The sequence below is a fragment of the Antedon mediterranea genome, chromosome 2 (genome assembly GCF_964355755.1).
Source record: "Antedon mediterranea chromosome 2, ecAntMedi1.1, whole genome shotgun sequence".
NCBI lineage: Eukaryota > Metazoa > Echinodermata > Crinoidea > Comatulida > Antedonidae > Antedon > Antedon mediterranea.
In genome coordinates, this window is record NC_092671.1 from 4,979,132 (window position 1) to 5,001,012 (window position 21,881).

Consider the following 21,881-nt stretch of genomic DNA (forward strand, 5'->3'; position numbering starts at 1 on the left):
ATTACCGTAATAAATTGAATAGAAAACTAAAGACCTAAGATATCTTACTGTAGAAACCTAAAGAAATGGAGGATAGTAATAACCCTTTAAAAAAAATGTTTATTGTATTTAAGCAACCATAGAGATATTATATATCTCTATGAAGCAACATAATTTCAATTTATTTGTTTAATACATGGATGTAATGCTAGATAAGTACAAGAAGCAAGACAATTATTAAATAAATCACTGAAAATATTTAATGATAAATTATACTGGTCTGGTGTGGTTGTAAAATCAACTGGATGAAATACTTGCCATTTCTTTATACTGTAATTGTTTGTATATATATTATGTGACCTGTATGTACCACTAGAAAATCTAAAATTGTTTACCGAAAACCACATCTTAGAAATAAACCCCCTTTAGTGGTAATAGAATAATCTAATTCTAACCATTCAAAAAGTCTCTAAAATACATTGCATTAAGATATCTTAGGTCTTAGTTTTCTAGACACCCATCAACGGATCTAGAAAACTAAGACCCAAGATATTTCTAGATCTAAAAAACTATAATATCTTAGGTCTTAGTGTTCTAGACACCCATCAACGGATCTAGAAAACTAGACACCCAATTCGCACAATGATTGGCCTAGCTACCCAAAGTTCCCAAATGATAGCCTAACAACAATAAACAGATTAACTACCAATCATTTTAACTCCATTATAAAATATCGTTGGAAATATCGAACAGCGTCCGACTTCATGGTGATAAGTATAACAAGTATCATCATATCATACGTAAATATTTTTTATTATTATTTATTTTATTTATTTATTTTTATTTCAACAATATTTTATAAACCTTATTTAGTGAGGGTGACCCTAAACAGCATATGCTGACAATCAAGGGGCACTCATATAAACATTATAAAAAAAAACATATATGGAAAAAGAAAAACGGACGAACTATGTTTTAAAAAATATATATACATAAATACAAAAATATAGCCTACAATACTATACAAAACGTTTTTTTATTGGAATTAAATATTTTTTTAGAGCAGACTTAAAATTGTTTATTGTAAATATAATTTAATTTTGCTTACTACAATAAATACCGTAATCATCTTTATTTATTGGAAAATAATTGAAAGAACTAACTGTGTACAGATTAAACAACAACACAAAAATTAATTATGGCATCGAATTATGTTGATGTCATTAATCAATAAATTAAACATTTCACATAGTAATAAATACAAGGATGAAAATTTACTTGTCCTGTTGTGTTTAACAATATTTAAAGCATGATTTGCGTTCATTGATTGAAGCTCATGTTTAATTGTGAGAATTCCACAAGTTTTTTTTATGAAACTTAACAAGAAACATGCAAGTGTAGTTTATGGAAATGTATTATGGACGGACAACGTATTCAGATGTTTTATAATAATCATAGTTCCGACAGTACCTATACCGCCCTCTGTGTGTATCAAGATACACATATTGATTTGATTACAGTACAGTAATAGATCACATGACATTTCACAAAATATTACCATCTAAATACAGTATTACGCAAACAGCATTCACATTGTACTGTATTGTATCGATCTATTTTCAAGATTGTAATTGTTCAAACAGGAACAAAACAAAAGTTTAATTTAATAAAAAGTTCGAGTTACTCAGTAACTTTCGCTCTCTTTGAAAATTTCAACACAGCATAGTACAGTAGTATTATTAATTTTGTTTTCCTTTGTATTGTATTCAATAACATGTTTTATTTATTTATTTATTTATTCAAGATCCAACAGTGTATAAACAGGGAGTTGTTATTTCTAATAACAACTCCCTGGTATAAAGAAAAACAACAATACAGGATCGCCATAAAATATACATTTGATTTGAAAAAAAGAATAAGGAAAACAAACAGATGTATTGTAGGCCTATTTACATTAATTACAACTGTACACACATGTAATAATACTCATACATAATGTAATATTCATAGGCCTTCGGTCCTTCTATAAATCAAAAACTCATAATAGCTCTTTCTACACTATCAAACTTTTTGTGACAAAAAAATGTAATGTGCCAATATATGGACAAGATGATGTCATATCAATACCATATTTAGAATATTACTACCATATTTAAACTAGTTTATAGACAGAGCTTTATATTTCGTAGTCTAAAAGCATAGGAATGGTAGTTGTATTCAAACCTTCTTTATCTTTTAGCACTGCTTTCCATATCTCTACCATAGTAGTATCTTTAACATTGAATGGTGGCAGTTTAAAGCTGCGATGCCTTGGATTATCTCCACGGTAATGCACCATTCTCAGCTCACTCACAGGATCTAATGTTTTATGCCCACTTCCTAACTTAATAGCGTGTATTTTGAAATAGTGAACATTAATTGGTCTTAAAATATGACCTGTATTTGGAATGGTTGGCAATTTTGATCTCCAAAGATTCCTCTCTATTATAGTACCATTGCGGGTAGTTGATTTTAGAGGTCGACCGAAAAACCAATTTTGAATCCTTATTCCTCCTAATGTATACAGTTTCGGATCTCTTAGATAGTCAGTGATTTTAGGTCTTTTCGGATCCATTGGTTGGATATATTCATCAACGTCAGTTTTAATCATCCATAGGGAATCATGTCGATGACGCCACAAACAGTCGTTTTCATGAGCAATCTGTATTTCCAGATACGTCTTTGAAGGTGATTTGGTATGCCTCCATGGAACTACAGTCACAAATCCTGAATTTATGAACTCCCTCAATGATGTGATCAGAGAACTACTGTTACTTTCGTTGACAGCATTGTCATATATGTAAACATGCTCTACTCCCATATACTTGTGGTATTGTAACCACGAAGGGATACATTTATCTACATTCTTAACCATTGTACACATTGATAAAAAGTGTCTTTGCTTCAAACCTGTTTGACAAACCGTCAAATTGTCATAGGCGACGGTGTTCTCACTACCACTTTCTACATTAATTATATTAGTTTGTGCACTTGGTAAAATTCGAAAATTCATCTGAAAATTGAGTCTTGTTTTATATTTCTTTGGTAATTCACATGTTATTACAATTATATATTGTGGAAGCCATCCAAAGCTTAATTTATCCTCTAAAATAGGATTGTTAAAAGTTCTTTCACCATCTGGAAATTCACAGATAAACGTTCGAGAACTCCACTTGTTTGTTGAAAACTGTAATCCAATAAAAACCACATATTCTCCAGTTGTATCAACAAAAGCTGAATGTAGATCTGGTAGCCAAGACTTTCTTAAACTATCTTTGAAATAACACGATCCGTCTTGTGGATAAGAAGTCGTGTATTTAGATTCATCAATTAAAAATTCACCACAACCATGTTTGCAGATAGATCCATTTTGAACACTTTGATCAATAGTGTATTGTTTGCGTATAACACTTTCATCCTGTGGTTGTTGATTGATAGATGGCAGGAATTCTTTAAATTTTACATTATTATCCAGGAAGATAACAAAGTATAGAGTAATAATGGCAAATGCAATGATTATTGTAAATTTCTTTTTCTTCATACTATGTTTCCTGTCAACCTTAGGAAAAATGGAAATGTTATTAGAGGTTTCGCAACCTTACGAATACGATAACGAAAACGGATACGTCACGCACACGTATTCGTTAGCCAGTAAAAATGTTTCGCATGGCAACGAAATATTTAGGGCGCCGTCTAAAATATGACTGCGGTAAATTTGAACGAAGCGCAGGTACATGTTGCTTGGCTGCCTAGGCATAACATGAAAGCGAGTGAGGACTTTAAAAACTGCTATTTATCAAAATTGACCTGGCATTAGTAAATTTCAATAAATCTATAATATTATATAATCATGAATCATTCACTATTCAATTGCAAAATAGATCAAAAACTATACTCGTTTTGTAGTTTTATGAATATGACTGGTGATATTTGTCAACACGAATACGCTTTACGAATATGAAATGGGGATCAGCTTAAAGTTTTACAAATGTGTGACATATCTGTTTTCGTTATCGTATTCGTAAGATTGCGAAACCTCCCTAGTACCTCAAAATAATAAATTAATAATGAGTGTTGTCTTTATATATGCATATTCTGTAGAAATTAGCTGAAATATGCAAATTAAGGGTAAAAACATAGGGTACCCATAGAACTCCAACCGCTAGTTATATAGATTTTTTTTCTAAATTGTTCAGAATAGGCCTATGTTTATATTCATTCTTAAGGAACTTTTTGTCCAAAAATGACCAGAAATACTGTATTTGACCTCTGACCTTATTTTAAAGGGATTTTCACAGGATTTACATATCTCCATAATCAATATAGGTAGAAACTTCATTTTATTCTATATACTTTTACATGTGACTGAGGGGATGAAATTCCACAAACCATACCTCGGACATACCTTTGGAACATGCAAATTATCTGAAACATGCACATTAATGGTTAAAATATAGGGTATAGGACCTACAAATTGAACGCCAACCGCTAGTTGTTGAGAATTAATTTTTTTTCTCAAAATTGTTTTTGTGGAATATTTTGTCCCAACAAATGACCGTAAGTGCCGTATTTGACCTTATTTTCAAAGGATTAAGGTAACTTTCACCATATTTATATATATATATCATATATAGTCAATAATTCCATTGACTATGCTTTCACACAGGATTAACGTGTCACCATAACTACTCTAGGTAGAGACATTATTTTAGTCTCTATACTTACACATATGATAAAGAGATAAAATTCCACAAATCACACTTTGTAACAAACACACACATGCAATACTATAATTCTGTTTAACTGGCTGACTGAGAATTTTCTTCCTTGATCACTCTACTTGAATTTCTGCAATTACAAGAATGATAAAAATGTATTAATTTGAAGGGTGTCTGATCATTTCGGCCGCCAGTCATTTCGGCCGCCGGTTATGGAATTGCCAAATTCATGAAACGCCAAAAAGGACAATGTATTGTTCATTTCGGCCGCCATAATTGTAATTATTCTTGAATATGTATGACACCCCATGTGTGTTAAAATGTTAACATTTTACTAAACACTGTATTTTTAAGCCGAATCGGCGGTCTTCAATTCCAGAAACAGCAGCAATATTTATGGCATAATTTATGGCGTGCACTTTGCCATCACTACAGTGAATATTAATGATATTTTTTAATAAGAAGGAGGTGACACTTATTCGTATGTTTTACATTTATTATATTCATGAATAAACACATTTTTACAAAGCACACGCACGCATCTTCAGGACCTGTAAAATAAAAATATAAATAAACATTTAATCAATATTCATTTTGACCAAAATATTCAGATGGTAAAATACCGTAATATAACTTTAAATCTAAGTATTTAGCCCATTGCACAACTGATCTCTGGTTTAAATGACCATATTTCTCTGTGGCGTTCCATAGACTTGGTAAAGTAATTTTTTTCACTGTACAGTTATTTCTGGCTATTTCAATTTGGCGCGCCATCCCTGGCGGCCGAAACGATCATGCCATATTTTGTCCTTTTTGGAGTTTTATGAATTTGGTCGTTCCTTAACCGACGGCCGAAATTATTGGCGGCCAAAATGCACTGTGACCATTTGAAGTATTAATTATTATAAATGCTGTATTATGGCAGGGATGAATACGGTACCATATCATCCAAGTTGAATCTAGATATCTCAAAAGGTTTTCCCTTTGATTGGTACGGTACTGACTGACTGTATCCTTCTAAATTATTAAATTAGATAACCGCACCAGTGTCACTGTTATGCGCGATTTGAACGATTTGCGCAATTTGAAATTGCGCAAACAAAATCCTTGCGCAATTTGAATTGAAACATGTGTTTCAAATTGCGCAAGCAACGTATTAAATTGCGCAAGTAATCTGCAAATTGCGCAAGGTTTTTCGACAGATTGTGAAATCATGCACACCCATATTTTTATAGTAATTTCTAAGAATGATTCAAAATTAAAGATAAATATCGCATTTCCTTATTTTAGTAGTGCAAATATTGTTATAAGTTAGCATACCGTCGAAGAACCGACGAAGGAAAACTAAGCGGTGGTGTTCCACCAGGCGGGCGCGGCGCGGGCGGCCGACTATACTACTCTAGCCTAGCTAGGGTCTGGACTACTGATACTGACTAGGTTACATGGCCTAGCTTAAACTAATATTAAAAACTTAAAAAGTGAGTATTAACATTATCTTCATTGAAATGGTCTTATTTACCCTATATAATAAAATACTAAATTTTAAACTCCTCTGCCTAGGCCTAGCCTAGCCATGTATGGGAAAATTTACAGTTCGTTTTCAAATTGCGCAAAGGTGTCATATTGCGCAAGAACTATCTTGCGCAATTTACAAATTGTGCAGCGCAATTTAAAATTGCGCAAAGATTTCTTGCGCAATTTGAAATTGCGCAAGTTGATTGCGCAATTTGAAATTGCGCAAAAAAATCCTTGCGCAATTTTAAATTGCGCAAGAATTCTTTGCGCAATTTCAAATTGCGCAAGGATTTTTTTGCGCAATTTCAAATTGCGCAAATCGTTCAAATCGCGCATAACATCACCACCACTCACTTTTCAGTATCAACAGTTTGGACTCCATTGATTTAGAAATTATAGTTTCACATGATAATTATAATTTTTAATTATCGATTTGATGGGTTATCCAGCTCATATTCTTATTTTGATTATGTACTTGGTATATTTTACTTTACTACTACTACTAGCCTAAACTAAAAATTGTGTCCATACGACAGTTGAAAAAAAAAAAATTACTTATAATGGTCCCTACAGTAGGCTACTAACCTGTCCTCTGAAAATATGCTTGCCGCGCTATGTTATTTCTGTTGGTTACGCTTCCCTGCACAGCATTTTACGTCATCGATCAAAAATGTCTTCCGTTTCGTGAAAAAGGCCTAGCTAGTTAGGCCTGGGCCCCTAATAAGTCTACAGTATGGGTGTTGTGTAAAGGGTGTAAAAACAATGTTTAGTCGAAGATTAGAAGAATATTTTCAGTTGTTGATGTTGCATTTTTGCCCAGTCTAGTTTCTCTTAAGAATGGCTCTAACGCATTTTGCTACTCCCTTCTCTCTTTAAGGGGCATTCACACCTGCTCCGTTTCGCGGAACGGAAGACGGCGCCGTTTCTTCCAACGTGACGCGCCCGTTCACCGTTCCGTTTTAAACATTCACACCTGTTCCGTTTTGTGACGTATTCCGTGACAACGGGCAAACGTTAAAATGGCAGCCGTTTCTGGATGGTCATCGGATGATAGTGAGGACGAAATTATTCTTTCCGCTATAATTTTAGCCAAAAGAAGGAAAAGAAAATGGGTGAAGGAGGTCTGTTCAGAAAGAAAGACATTTGGTCAATTTGAAACGTTAGTAAAACGTAATCTGGCGACCAATGAAGACGAATTCTTCAATTATTTTAGAATGACGCCTCACCAATACGGTCATCTTGTCAGTTTAATTAAAGATGATATTACAAAACGGGACACAAGATTCAGAGAGAGTATCTCCGCGGAAGAACGTTTATCCATCTGTTTAAGGTACGGTAATGCTCCGAGGTTTATTAATTAAAATTATATTCGTCTACTTAGTTGTCACCAAACTTAAATAGGCCATTGTATAGTAGTAGGTCTTGTATATGATTATAGGCAATTACGGGCATTAGGGCCTATCATTTTCACCAACATAATTATTATTAAATAATTTAATATAATACAGTTTTTGTATTTAACTCCACCAAAGTTCATGAATACGCATGAACTTAGTAGAACGTCTTACGAAGAGATTTTTACATCGTAAATAAAGGCTTTTTGAAATAATATTTTATAGGCCAAATTAGTAATACTAAATAGCCTAACTGCCGTTTACAAAGACATTGGAGTAATTTTGAAACTTGTTTTTATGTCTTGTTTTAGGTATCTTGCTACGGGTGATTCATATCCGACGATGTATTTTGCATATCGTGTTGGGAAGTCGACTATATGTAAAATTATTTCAGAAGTCTGCCAGGCGATTTGGGATAATTTAAAAAACACCTACATGGCTATTCCATCACGTAGCGATTGGAAGCAAATCGCGGAAGAGTTTAATTCGAAATGGAATTTCCCAAATTGCATTGGAGCAATAGACGGCAAACATGTACAGATTGTAGCTCCAGATAGATCGGGGTCATTGTTTTATAACTATAAGTCGACACACTCAGTTGTGCTACTAGCACTGGTCGATGCTGACTACTGTTTTTCTTTCATTGATGTCGGGAACTACGGGTCAAACAGCGATGGCGGAATTTTCGCTAGATCCGACCTAAACCGAGCTATTACAAACAAAACCTTGGAAGTACCAGAAGATGTCAATTTACCCGGTTCCCCAGAGCTTGGGCCAATGCCACATGTCATCTTAGGTGATGAAGCCTTCCCATTGAAAACTAACATTATGAGGCCATATCCTGGAAAGGAACTGACCGACGAAAAGCGAATTTTTAACTACAGACTGTCGAGGGGCAGAAGAATCTCTGAAAACGTATTTGGACAGCTGGCCGCGAAATACCGAATTTATTTTCGTGTAATCAACATGCATCCAAAGAACGTGGACAAGATCATTAAGGCAACTTGCGTACTCCATAACTACATAAAAAAAACTTCCGACAGGAGTGGACGACTTCCTCCTACCGAAGACGTTGACCTTAGTCAATACGAAGGAATCCAGCCACTACGCCAAATAGGCAATCATGCAGGGGTAGACGCGATGGGAATTCGTGATGCTTTCAAAGACTACTTCAATTCACCAAATGGCGAAGTTGTTTGGCAGCGAAAAGTGTGTTTTGGACACGCCTCTATTTAAAAATGGTCAAGTGCCGTGGCAGAGACAAGCTTGCTTTGGGCACGCCTGCATCTAGTAATGTTGCTAATCAATGCATTCAACGTCAAAATAATTTTCAAAATAAACAAATTAAAGATTGGTTAAGTACTGTAGTTTAATATAATTATAGCTATTAAATACAATTCACATTTAATTAGACATTCAGGTCATTCAATATCAACTCTATAAATATAATAATCTTTTGTGAAATATTATATTCACATAACAAATTTTTAAATTTGTATTAATTACATCAACTGCATATTATAATTTTGTCAGTTTCAGACATAAAGTTTGTGGTACATCACGTATATCATATATATATATACGTTTCGATCAATATACTTTGATCGTCATGAGGATCAAAATATATTGATCGAAACGTCAAGAAACTCAACAGTTCTTTTCAGAACCAAATACATATGGTGTACTGCAAGCTTTATGTCAACATTTGATTTTTCCAATCAAACTGTCAAACAATATATTACTAATCTACATCTTGCATTGAATGCCCCATTTGTTAAATTGTTTTTAAATTACTTATTACATTGTTTTTGTTAATTTTAATGTTTCTTCTCTTGCAATAAATACATATGTATGTATTACAGATGTATTGTCTCCCAAAAACATGAAAAATGATGATTAATTAAATCAGACTTTAAAAAAGGATATTTTGTAGTTTTAATAGAGTAAATCTCTTCCATAGAAAAATAAATATGTTCACTATAAATTGACAATATAAATGGATAAATTCAACCCAAAACCCAGCCAATTTGACTATTGTTTGCTTTAAATTACAGTTTTTTCTGGTAAATCATTTCTTTTTTTCGATCCAGTTTTGTAGATACTGTAAAGTGGATAACAAATAATAAACATTTAAATGGCAACAACAAAAATGGTAAGAATTTTTTTTCATGGGGACAATACATCTTAATACTTATACATAGCAAAATATTAATTTAAATTAATCTAACTTAATATTCACAGATCCAATGGTAAAGACCAAATTTGAAAGTATTAGAGATTCATTTAAGAAATGGAAAGATTCGCAAATCCTGAAAAGCGGACAGGAATTCACCATGGTATACTTATTCTTCATTAATTGCAATTTCTTCCTCAATTTCTAAAATTAGTTCATTCATTTTTCTCTTGACCTTGATTTGCTTTAATTTTGGAAACCTTCTAACCGTTGCCAGGTGTGATCTAAAAAACAAAGTAAGGTCATCGGCTTCTTTTTGCTCATCTCTGGCCTTCTTTGATTGGAAATATTCCACTAAATGTTCTGCGATTTCTTCCTCTTTTTTTCTTTTATTGCAACTCGATTTTAATGTAGCTTTGGCATCTGCAGAAGCTTTAGCTACTGGAGCTTTAGCTACTGGAGCTTTAGCTACTGGAGCTTTAGCTACTGGAGCTTTAGCTACTGGAGCTTTAGCTACTGGAGCTTTAGCTACTGGAGCTTCAGCTACTGGAGCTTCAGCTACTGGAGCTTCAGCTACTGGAGCTTCAGCTACTGGAGCTTCAGCTACTGGAGCTTCAGCTATTGGGCCTTCAAAGTCAGTTGACACTGGAATATCTGTATGTTTAGTAATGTTACTAAAACTTCTGTAAGTAAAGTTGGTTAAGATTAATTACAGTAAAAATAATAGCAACAACATTTATAACCCCACGTAACTAAAAAAAACACACACATTAAAATCTGAACTTACTCCCGGTGTGATATATGGACTTGCAGAAATCCTAGGTGATCTGCCCACTTGTATTTTTTCTTCGCTTTGAATTCCTGTCCGCTTTTCACGATGTGGGAATCTTTCCATTTTTTGAATGAATCCCGTATACTCTCAAATTTGGTCTTTACCATTGGATCTGTGAATATTAAGTTAGATTTAGGTTAGGTATGAATGCATTAACACAGTTTAAAACAGTAGAAACTGTTTCAATTTGTTGTTATGTAGGTATTAAATAAAATACTCACATTCAAGTCCAACTTGCTTTCCAATAGCCTGCCAAATATCAATCTTTTTCTTATCATTCTTATAGTCTGAATTTTTCTTGTCGTACAAGACTGAATTTTTCTCCACTAGCAACAAGAGCCTTTCAATTTGATTGTCATAGTCAGAATTCATGATGTGATTCTGTCACACACAAGACAAGCAGAAAAAAAAAAAGAAAATATCAATTAGTTATTCATGAATATCTATTTTAATTTCCACATACTGTAATTATTTCAGCCTCTAATTTATATAGATTATTATTATAATAGATTAATAGGCCCAAGGTACCCTAGACTAACATACTAATTTATTAACTCTAGGCTAGGCCTAGCCTTGTTGCGATATGTTCTTTCCTGAAACTGGAATTGATCTAGGCCTAGCTAGGCAGATAGAAGTAGTAGGGCCTAGGCCTACTGTAAAAAAAAAATAGCTATAGGCCTAGTTAGGCTAGGCGGGCTAGTACTCCTAGTCTACGCTTAGCTAGGCTACTGTAATAATAATATTATAACCCTTAGTTAGTAGTTAGGTAGGCCTGTGCATAGCCCTTATTTGTATTACTATATGGTAGACCTATCTAGGCTATATAGGCTACTACTACTAGGCCTAGTAGGCCTAGGCAGGTATAGATTATTACTATTTATAAGATTAGATTATATAGTTATACTACAACAGGCGTAGAGTAGTAGTAGGCCAAGTCTAAATAGGCTAGTCTTAGTTTAGGTACATCTAGGCTAGTATAGTAAGTTACGTTTAGCCTACTTACTACTACTAGCCTAGAGGCCTAGGGCTAGGCGCCCTACAAACAGTATTAATAATAATAGAATAGGCCTACTACTAGTACTAACTAGGCCTAGCCTAGTAGTAAGTAGAGGGCCTAATTATTAATAATTACTACAAACCTATGATGCAGACTAGAGCTAGACTACGATGACGATCTTAGGCTATAGTATTGGTGTTATAGGCCTCTAGGCTAGTATGGAAAGGGTTGCTATGCTAAGCCTACCGCGTCTCGTCCTACGGCGAGAGGGCACGAAGAATACAGGTCAACCCGTACCCATGCCAACTCGTACCCACCAACTCGTACCCAAATTTTGGCTTACTCGTACCCAAAATTTTGGCTGACCCGTACCCATCATTGGCTGACCCGTACCCATCATTGGCTAGCCCGTACCCAAGTTTAATGCTATTTAAAGTATATTTATATTACATTTAAACCCAGTTTTATTAAATTTTTAGATACCAATCATATTATGTTCGATATTAATTATAATGGCAAAAACTATTGACCTAAAAAGTATAATAATATGTACAGACTCGTACGAAAAAAGCACAGCTTTCATCGTATTTGCGTACGTCGTATTTGGTCAAGTTAATACTTGAGGGCGCTGTTTTATATGGGATGTCAGTGGTCGGCTGTGCTGCATTCTATTTTTTTTTCATTTATGAGTTATTCATCTATTATTTTCTACAAATAGTAGTACACGGAAATTGAAATACCCACTAGTCTGTGATGATGAAAACTTGAATTATTAAAAGTAAACATGAATATCTTTTATACATAATTTGTATTTTCATTTTATTTTACAGATAATGAAGTAATGTGCTTTTTGAAAATCGTTTTAAAACGAATGTTTTTTGTTGTTTTGTTTTGCAAGTTTTGGAAATTATTAAACTGTTTTAACATTTCGAAAATATTTAAATACATTTTTAAGTAGTCACTCGTATTTTAAAATCACGAAACTATTTAAGTGGATACCAGCCTCATTGCTGCTATGAGCATCTTAGTAGTAGATTAGATTATTGCAGTTTATCTAGTACCTACAATGACGGATGTGAGAGTAATAATAAAAGGTAACCTCCCAATAATTTAACATTTAATTACAAACGACGACATTTGCTGTTATTACGTTTTCATTTTATAATGATTATTACTGTATTATTAATAATGACTAAAAACCGAAATAAATACTACAAACTTAAAAAAATCATCTTATCGCTGACAGATACGTAACTCAGACACGTGTAGGGGCCTTCAGAACGTTTATATTATTTTAGTAAATAACGACATCCGTTGCCATGGAAAAACGATCGTAGTTCATTCATTTGTCTTATTTGACACATTATAGAATGCGTATTTTTTTTTAAAAGGGAATCCCTCGTCAGCAAAAACACGTAGCTGTAAGTTATTGAGGAAACATTTACCAAAAATGCTTAATTACCGTAAACAAACAGATAATTTTACTGAATTATTTCAGAAAAAAAATAAATAGAAAACGATCATACGCCACATTGCGTTGTCTATTTTTGGACACACTAAAAATGGACCCGTACGTACAAATGCGTTTTTTTTAAATATTAAAGAGGAATCCCCATTCAGCAAAAACACGTACGTAGCTGTTATAGAAGAAAATCTGCCAACATGTTTAATAATTGCCTTACAGTACGACAGTACGTGTATATGATCATTTCACTGAATTATTAATAAATAAAATATATGGAAAACGATCATACGTCATTACTGAGTCGTCTCTTAGACGCCGGCCCTATAAATGCGTGTTTTTTGTAATAAAAGGTTAATCCCGGTCAGCAAAAACACGTAACACGAAATCTACGAGTAATTCGACCCCATAGCCCTGCAGGCTTTTTGCTTAAAACAGGGCGTTGTTAATTCAACCAATTTTGAACATACAAATACAATAGAAATAATAATTACTTGATCGAATGTAATCAGGAAAGATAATTAGAATAAAATAAAAGAATAAAAATTGATAAGTATAAAATTATACGTTGTTGGTACTTTACCTGGGCTTAATTGACTTGTAATACTAACTATACAACAGTTAAAATATTTTTTTATTAATTAATTTTCTCTTACGTAAATAAAAAAGACACATCAAACATACGTTTATAAAACTATAATACTACATTTAAATAAATGTTAACAAATATATGCCTAATTAAACGAAGTCTACAATCAAATCAATGGTCATTAATTTTTTTATTAGCACAAAAAACAATTTAAATATAAAAATATTCATACGGCAAAAGCATCCGTTTTGCGCCGATCAAATCATTACAAGTAATTATTCAAATTGGGTACGAGTAGGCCAAATAATGGGTACGAGTAAGCCAAAAATGGGTACGGGTAAGCCAAATAATGGGTACGAGTAAGCCAAATAATGGGTACGAGTAAGCCAAATACTTGGGTACGAGTAAGCCAAATATTTAGGTACGAGTTGGCATGGGTACGGGTTGGTTTGGGTACGGGTTAGCCAAAGTGGGTACGAGTTGACCAATTATTTGGGTACGAGTTAGCCAAGTTGGGTACGAGTTGGCATGGGTACGGGTTGGTTTGGGTACGGGTTGACCAGCACCCCGCGGAATAGGACTCAATGTACGCCTCCATGGAGACACTCTACTGGGCGGGAGTAATCACGTCAATTTTATGGCCTAAACAGACGATAGAAATGAATTCACTGTTTTATGCTTATTCGATAGAAAATAAACAATGAATTGATACTTATCTTTAAACTGTGATAATTAATTTGATCTTAATAATAACACACAGCATAATAAGGGTTCAACTCCGTAAATTCAAAATGTAATACAAAAAATCACTTCCCTCCATTTCCCCGCGCAAGTGATTTCCCCCACACACGATGATTGTGTCCCGAGCAGCAGCCAGCCAGCAGCTCAGCTCTTCATGACCTTCGACATATAAACACGGGCTATGATTGGTCAAATGTAGACCGTATTCCGTTCCGTTCCATCTCGATCAAATCAAGAGCGATCTGTCCGTTCCGTTGTTTTTCACCGGCCGTTCATTTTTCACGGAACGGATTTGGTGTAAACGCTGCTATTGTTTTAACGCTTTTCGATTTTCTAACAAAACGGCGCCGTCTTCCGTTCCGCCAAACGGAACAGGTGTGAATGCCCCTTTACTCAACATGCATGTTTTTCGTGGTATCTTTGCTTTAACTGGAACTTAAACCCCCTAAGTTAAAGAAAATATTTATTGGAATACACTTTGCACACAAATCAATATGCCAAATTGGTTACTTTTAAATACCTCTGGCTTCAGAAAAAAAACACTATCATCATCGCGAAGCAAGATGGCAGCGACCATAAAGCAAGTTCCCTTGAGTTGCAGTGGTCACACACGACCTGTTGTCCATCTTGCTTTCAGCAAGATCACTCCAGATGGTTACTTTCTCATCAGTGCCTCTAAAGGTAAAGTTGTTGTGTAATTATATATTTTTAAACTCTTGAACTTGTGTGGTGTACTGTAGTCTAGCTAGGCCAGTAGTTTTTATGGAAATAAAGAAAGAAGAGAAAGGGCCTCCTGGCGGAAGAAATTGATTTGTGGTTGACTGGTTTTGTGAAGTATGAGGGAATGGGCCTGGTCTAGGCCTAGACATTTGTTATACTGTACTTTTATTTATACGATATCTAATTACGCCTAGGCCTAGACATTTTTGCTCACAATGTTATACTTTATAATTAATACAATTTATAATAATTCATATACAGTCAACTCTCCCAATACCGGACTCTCTGAAAACCAGAAACTCTCCCAATACCAGACTTTTTTTGAGGACCAAAAGGTCCCAAATTTATTTTTACCATTAAAAACACATTCCGAAAACCAGACTTTCCGGAAAACCAGACTTATTTGGCCGGCCCAAAGGTGTCCGGTATTGGGAGAGTTGACTGTATAGGCCTAGGCTAGTAGGCCTAGCTAACTAAGCCTAGCACATAAATCTAGGCCTAGCCTAGGAATCCTGAATTAGTAAGGTGGGGGGGGGGGGGGGGGGGGCTAGGCTTATGGGCCGGATGTCGATGACATACAGCCTAGTAAAAAGTAGGATAACTATTATTATATTATTAATATATATGATTTATTAGTAACCTCTATCCTGGGCTACGCCTATATTCGATTTCATTGCATAATAATAATCATAATTCAATTTTAAAATTACTTACAGATGGCAAGCCGATGTTACGTCAGGGTGACACAGGGGACTGGATTGGAACATTTGAAGGGCACAAAGGAGCTGTTTGGAGTGCAACCTTAAATGCTGAGGCAACCAGAGCTGCCACTGGGGCTGGAGACTTTTCAGCGTATGTTCAACCAGGATTTAAGTCAAATATTAATATTAGTGAATAATTAGGAGAGCTAAAAAGCAAGGATAAATCTCAGTGACCCAACCCTCACCACAAAGCATTTAATCAGTGATTCCAGGAAGATGTAAATTAAAATAATATTTTACATCTCCCTGTTGGTGATATCCAAAAACAAGGTAGTTAATTTTTGCCAAAATTAATTTGAAAATGTTATCAAAGACATTTTCGACCACATACTGCAGTAGGGACAATTGATGCTTGACCTGTTTTTATTGTTTTATTTTTTTTTTGACAAATAAATAAATGAAATATACAATATGTACTGAACTGTACTGTAAAGGCATTGTTCACTACAGTAGATTTGTAGTTGTACTTCCTATATGATTTTATATTACGACTAAATCAAGTTGTTCATTATTAGTTCATAATAGTTGATAAGGATATGTAATATGTACAATAACTATTTTAGTCAGTTTTCATATAATAATAATTATAATATATTCTATGTTTGCAGGAAGGTGTGGGATTCTGTTGGTGGTTCAGAACTTTACAATTTTTCTCACAAACATATAGTCAAGGCAGTTGATTTTTCAAGGGTGAATATGTTTTAGTAGTAAATACAGTTTAGGAATGATTAGAAAAACATCAAAGTATTGTATAGTTACAATATGACATGACATTTTAAAAGAGATTTAAAAAAAACGAAAATAAAAAAAAAAAAACATTTTCACAAACTACTTAAAAATAACCCAGTTCGTAAAATCAACGATCTAAGAATTCATTGAAATCTTCTAAACTTAAACTAATTTTGTTAAATACAGTTGTATAAAAGAGGCAAATTTACTTGCAAACAAGCAATTTGCTAGTAGATTTTTCATAATTACTTGTTTTAATTCTCAGGATACTAAATTCTTACTGACTGGGAGTAATGAAAAAATATTGCGAATCTTTGACTTAAATCAACCGGAAGCAGACCCAGAGGTGTTGAAAGGACATGAAGGTAGTATCCGACATGCTCTGTGGTGTGCAGACAATAAGAGGATAATCAGTGCAGGAGAAGACAAGACAGTTAGGTATTCAAACAGGTTTTAAAATGATATTTTATTATTTATTTCTGGTTACTCCCTGTGTCCCTGCATCATTTTGCAGTTTAGCTTTGATGCTACATCCACCTGAATGAGTGTCTCATTCAAATACCTTTGGCTTATATTTTAGTACTCTTGGGTGGGCTTCTTTTCAAGATGGGCTTCTTTTAAAAATGGGCTTCTTTTTGAAATTACTTTTGCAGACCAAAAAAAGAGTGAGGGAGTGGTGGGTGTATGGAGCTTCTTTTTGAGGTTTTACGGTAGCTCATTATAAATTTCTTGGCATTGTGACTGCTTCAGCAGTAAAAGCATAATGTTACATTATAAGTAATTGCCTCTACCAGAGAGGTATTACCACTGTCTGTCTGTTTCTATTCACAGAGTGTGGGATGCTAGCAATAAATCATTAATTACCAAGTTAGATTTTGAGAATTCATCCATCAGCCTGGAGCTGTCTCAGGATGACTCAGTTCTTGTAGTCACTCACAAGAACACAATTAGTTTCTTCAACACAGACAAGTAAGACATTAGAAAGATTTCGATTTGCGACAACTGACAATCAAACTTTGCATGTTAATTCATGCATGCAGGGATATTGGGATGTGTTTCTTAACTCCCCATTTTGACACAGTTTTGATGGTTTCTAGGTTCAGACGATGACCGACGACACATTAATCAACCTCACTTAGTTAGGTCATTGATGCTCCCTATTTAAGGTTAAGTTACCAATGTGTAGTTACTTACTGTTACTCTGTTTTACTTTTGAAATAGACCCACTGCAGCCATGTATTATATTCTCATTAATTAATCACCCAAATATAAATAGTAATAATTATGCTGATTAATAAAAATTGATTGATTGATTGATTTTATTCGATATTCATACATAAAAGTTAAAATATACAATGTATAAAAGAGAATACCTGGATAACCCATTAAGTCGACAAAAAAGTAAACTTATTTCCAATGGGGTCCAATCCGTAATGACTGAAACGTGAGTGGTTGGGCCTAGTACAATTATCATTAAGTATGACTCAGTAAAAATGAAAAAAACAAGAAAATACATACAAGACAAGATAACATAAAAAAAACAATAGAACCTGTGTATGACTTTCCATCTATCATGCAGTTTTAGACCTCAACAATTTTTTTTAAATATACAATATCTTCTCAACTCTATACAAATATTATATAAGATATGGTTATATTTATATATAGTCCGCATTGTAGTGACGGAACACATACAGATTTTTGTTTAATTGTTGTTTTTGTTTTCATTGATAGCTTTACAAAAATAAAAGAATTGACAATCCCAACTCAACTATACTCTGCTTCTTTGCATCCAGACAAATCATGCGTAGTCGCTGGTGGAGAGGACTTCAAATTATACAAACTGGATTATGATACCGGTGCTGAGCTAGGTGAGAGCAAACATAAACCTACCTCCTCCAATTAAGGACCATTTCCAACAAACAGTTTATTATCTTTGATTTAGTTTTTGGTGTGTAATTAGCTGTAAATAATACCGGATTCATTTGCATAATTTTGTTTTATCTAGAAAGCTACAAAGGTCATTTTGGTCCTGTTCATTGTGTACGCTACAGCCCTGATGGAGAGTTGTACGCCAGTGGATCTGAAGACGGAACTCTCCGTCTCTGGCAAAACACTGTCGGAAAAACATATGGCTTATGGAAGTGCACTGACGAAAACTGTGCGGGCGATTCCAGCGTAGCGTTGTCTTCTACACCACCATCAGTGAAAGCTGAAGCCTGAACCAGATTTTAAACAACTACAGACAAGTACTTGATGAACGTTATTAGTAAACCAAATAGGTTCCCAACCTGTGTTACATCTACCATTTGGGTCAGTGAATCTTTATTTCTAGTACAGGTAGTAAATACTGTTTTTCACCCACCAAGGTTTGGCATACAATCAACCGGGTGTGTAAAACCGTGAATTTCCAACTACAGTAACGTAGTAGAAAATACATGATTTTATTTGGTTAATGAACACTACTTTTATGGCATCCTTTCTTTTCAAAATATCAAATTTTTGCCAAATGAAATTTTGTGTGGACAGAAAAGAAGAATGATGCATCGCATATTCGTATAGTCCGGATTCTTACTGTATTAATTACAAGGATGGACACACCTTTTCTGACCTTAACATACTCTTGGAAAACACATGCTTTTCAATGAGTGGTCTCTGAAAGGATCGGCCTTATTTGATCACTGGTTACAATGGATGCCGTTGTCAAGACAACTGGTGAAGGTAGCCTATAATGCCTGCTTTTTAAATAAAGAAGACAAATGAGTTGGGTGTGTCTTTTTGTTACAATTTTATTGTATTTGTTTTCAGACAGTGAAAATATATAAAATGTGTGAACTAATCTATTAAAAACTATTATTATTTTCATCATACACAAACATTTTTATAACATTGTAAACAATGAAATGCAATGAATTTTTTCGAGAAATTAATGATTATTTTATTTGTATTATTTAAAATATTCATTACTTTACAATTTTTTTACAGATTATTTTTAAATTTATAAATTAACTGATAATTTAATTTAATAATTTGAACATTTCAATGTAGGAAATATTTTATACATATAATTATAATTTGTATACAGGGGAAGAGTTTTGCTTGTTTAATTTTAATATTTAAACATTTTGATTGTGCTGTCATCGTAATTTGCTACAGCAACCGTACGTGGGTTATATGAAATGATACATAACTGATTTGGATAATTAATTCTATCTTCTTGTTTATCAATTCTTTTGATGAATTGTCCATCACTACTGAAAAGTTGTAGTTTGTGGTAACTTAAGACGGTGATGTTACCATCCTCATCAACTACAACTCCACATGGCATCATCACCTTACCATCCTCAGCTCCTCCATTGATAATTACTTTCATTGACTGGTTAATATCATACAATAATACTTGACTCTGTCCAGCATCTGCTACAAGTACTTTACCAGTTTTGTAAGTGTAACATCAGAGTATCCATTGAAAATTCCTTTCTTTTGCATTCCTATCTTCTTCAACAGCTTACCATTAATTATGTCAAACATGAAAAAACATTCAATGTGCCAATCTGCTACATATATAACATTAGTTGCCTCATCTATGTGGATACCACATGGGTTTTTCAATACACCTTTACCAATGGATTTGATCACATGACCATTCATATTACATACTTGAATGCATTTATTACCTTCATTACTGAATGCTATGTTGTCATTCTTCATTCTGGACATGCTGTAAACTTTCACACCTTCTGGTAGTGTAATCTTTCTTATACATCCTCCTGATACTTTGTATTTGTAAATTTCATTTGTGAGCAATGAAACCAGCAAATCATCATCATCACACTTTACCACTCCTCTAGGGGTAACCTCTACTTTGATAGTAAGTGGTTTGAATACATTACCAATGTCATCACATTTTGCTACTGTGCTAGGCATATCCTCTTCCTTAATATTAACTGGTTTCAATATAACTTTTTCAATGTCATTTTCTTGTAATAAATCAGTTGGATGTTGGTTTCTGATAAAGTTAATTTGTCTAGTAGTACTGACTTGCTTGATTTCTTCAGATTTGTTAATTTCATCCATCATTTTATTTAATACAATCTCACTTGATTTCATAGCAGTTGCAGGCTCACTCATTAATAACTGATTTAAGGAACTCATATGTTTAGTCAATTCAGAATTGATTTTTGTTAGATTTTGAATTTGTTCGTCATTAACTTTCTTTTCATTTTTATAAGATGTTTCAACTTTTTCCTTCATTTCATCCGCTTTTTTCTGGATATCTTTGAGACTTGCCTCTTTACTTTCTTTCAGTTCTTTACCATTCTTTGTCACTATTTCGAGTTCGTTTTCTATATTTTTTATGGATTCATTGGCAGCTTTCTTTAAGTCGTCTGAGGTTTCTTTAAACGTATTAAATGCTGTAACAATGTTAATTAGTTCATGTTTTCCATCCCCAGCAACGTGTTCCATTTCAGTGCATTCTATGCATATTGGTACTTTACATTTTGTGCAATACATTTTCAATGGTTTAGCATGAGAAAGGCACAGAGAGGTAGTGCCTTTAACCTCATCTTTCTGTTCATGTTGTATGACAGTTTCCAAGAGGTTGTTAAGAAATGGGTTTGGTGCAAGATTTTGCAGCCCTCCTACTTGAATGGGATTTGACTTGCGACAAATAGGGCATGTCAGCTTGCCATTGTTGGTATGAACCCAATTCCACAAACACTTCAGACAAAAACTATGATGGCAGCTAAGTGATTTTGGATTTTCTAATCTGTCATTACAGATAGAACATTCTAGTTCTTTCTCATCTATAGACACATTTACATTGTTGCTAGCCATCCTGCAAGAGCAATTGTAACAAGTGATTTTTTTTATGTAGACATTTAATATAGCAATAGTTTTTTTGTTACCTAAAATACACAAGAACTTAAAATCAACATACTAAAAGTAATGATTGTTACACCATGTTAAGTAATTACAGTCTATCGATGTATATATATATGATCATGTATTTAGGCAAATTTTCAAAATTGAATCATTGTTCTAATAATGGCTCAATATCATTACAAAGTTGCTTAATGTATACATACCGTAACCCATTTGGAAGCCTACAAACAACTGTTTAAATTTAAAACAGATTCAAGTTTATAAGACCAATTCTAAGTGATTCAATTGTAGACAGATTCTCACCTCCTCCAAAATATTAAAATTAATTGTTTTAATATAGCTTTT

General features: G+C 33.8%; 4 protein-coding genes across 6 annotated transcripts; 2 read left to right on the top strand and 2 right to left on the bottom strand.

Annotated features, from left to right (window-relative positions):
• Positions 1-1,363: 1,363 nt before the first annotated feature.
• LOC140040131 (uncharacterized) lies at positions 1,364-12,497 on the bottom strand. 3 transcript variants are annotated; one of them, XM_072085826.1, is made up of 4 exons: positions 11,790-12,497; positions 10,872-11,031; positions 10,606-10,762; positions 9,011-10,501 (listed from the first exon to the last, which is right to left on the bottom strand). In XM_072085826.1, exons 2-4 carry the CDS (start codon positions 11,020-11,022, stop codon positions 9,988-9,990), a joined length of 822 nt encoding a protein of 273 aa, XP_071941927.1. In that variant the 5' UTR covers positions 11,023-11,031; positions 11,790-12,497; the 3' UTR covers positions 9,011-9,987. The 3 variants fall into 3 exon arrangements, with proteins under 3 accessions (XP_071941925.1, XP_071941927.1, XP_071941926.1); XM_072085824.1 differs by lacking the exons at positions 9,011-10,501; positions 10,872-11,031; positions 11,790-12,497 and adding exons at positions 1,364-3,577; positions 4,744-4,866 and having other exon boundaries at positions 10,606-10,728; XM_072085825.1 differs by lacking the exon at positions 11,790-12,497 and having other exon boundaries at positions 10,872-11,772.
• On the top strand, positions 7,271-8,881 carry LOC140039200 (uncharacterized). Its single transcript, XM_072084796.1, has 2 exons — positions 7,271-7,581; positions 7,957-8,881. The coding sequence occupies exons 1-2, from the start codon at positions 7,271-7,273 to the stop codon at positions 8,879-8,881; spliced, it is 1,236 nt and encodes a 411-aa protein (XP_071940897.1).
• A 2,483-nt stretch (positions 12,498-14,980) lies between the features above and the next one.
• LOC140040136 (serine-threonine kinase receptor-associated protein-like) lies at positions 14,981-19,412 on the top strand. Its single transcript, XM_072085832.1, has 7 exons — positions 14,981-15,120; positions 15,876-16,011; positions 16,529-16,610; positions 16,915-17,087; positions 17,481-17,618; positions 18,384-18,520; positions 18,658-19,412. The coding sequence occupies exons 1-7, from the start codon at positions 15,003-15,005 to the stop codon at positions 18,870-18,872; spliced, it is 999 nt and encodes a 332-aa protein (XP_071941933.1). The 5' UTR covers positions 14,981-15,002; the 3' UTR covers positions 18,873-19,412.
• A 657-nt stretch (positions 19,413-20,069) lies between these two features.
• Positions 20,070-21,488, bottom strand: LOC140039201 (uncharacterized). The gene has a single exon (XM_072084797.1). The coding sequence runs from the start codon at positions 21,486-21,488 to the stop codon at positions 20,070-20,072; it is 1,419 nt and encodes a 472-aa protein (XP_071940898.1).
• Between the last annotated feature and the right edge of the window lie 393 nt (positions 21,489-21,881).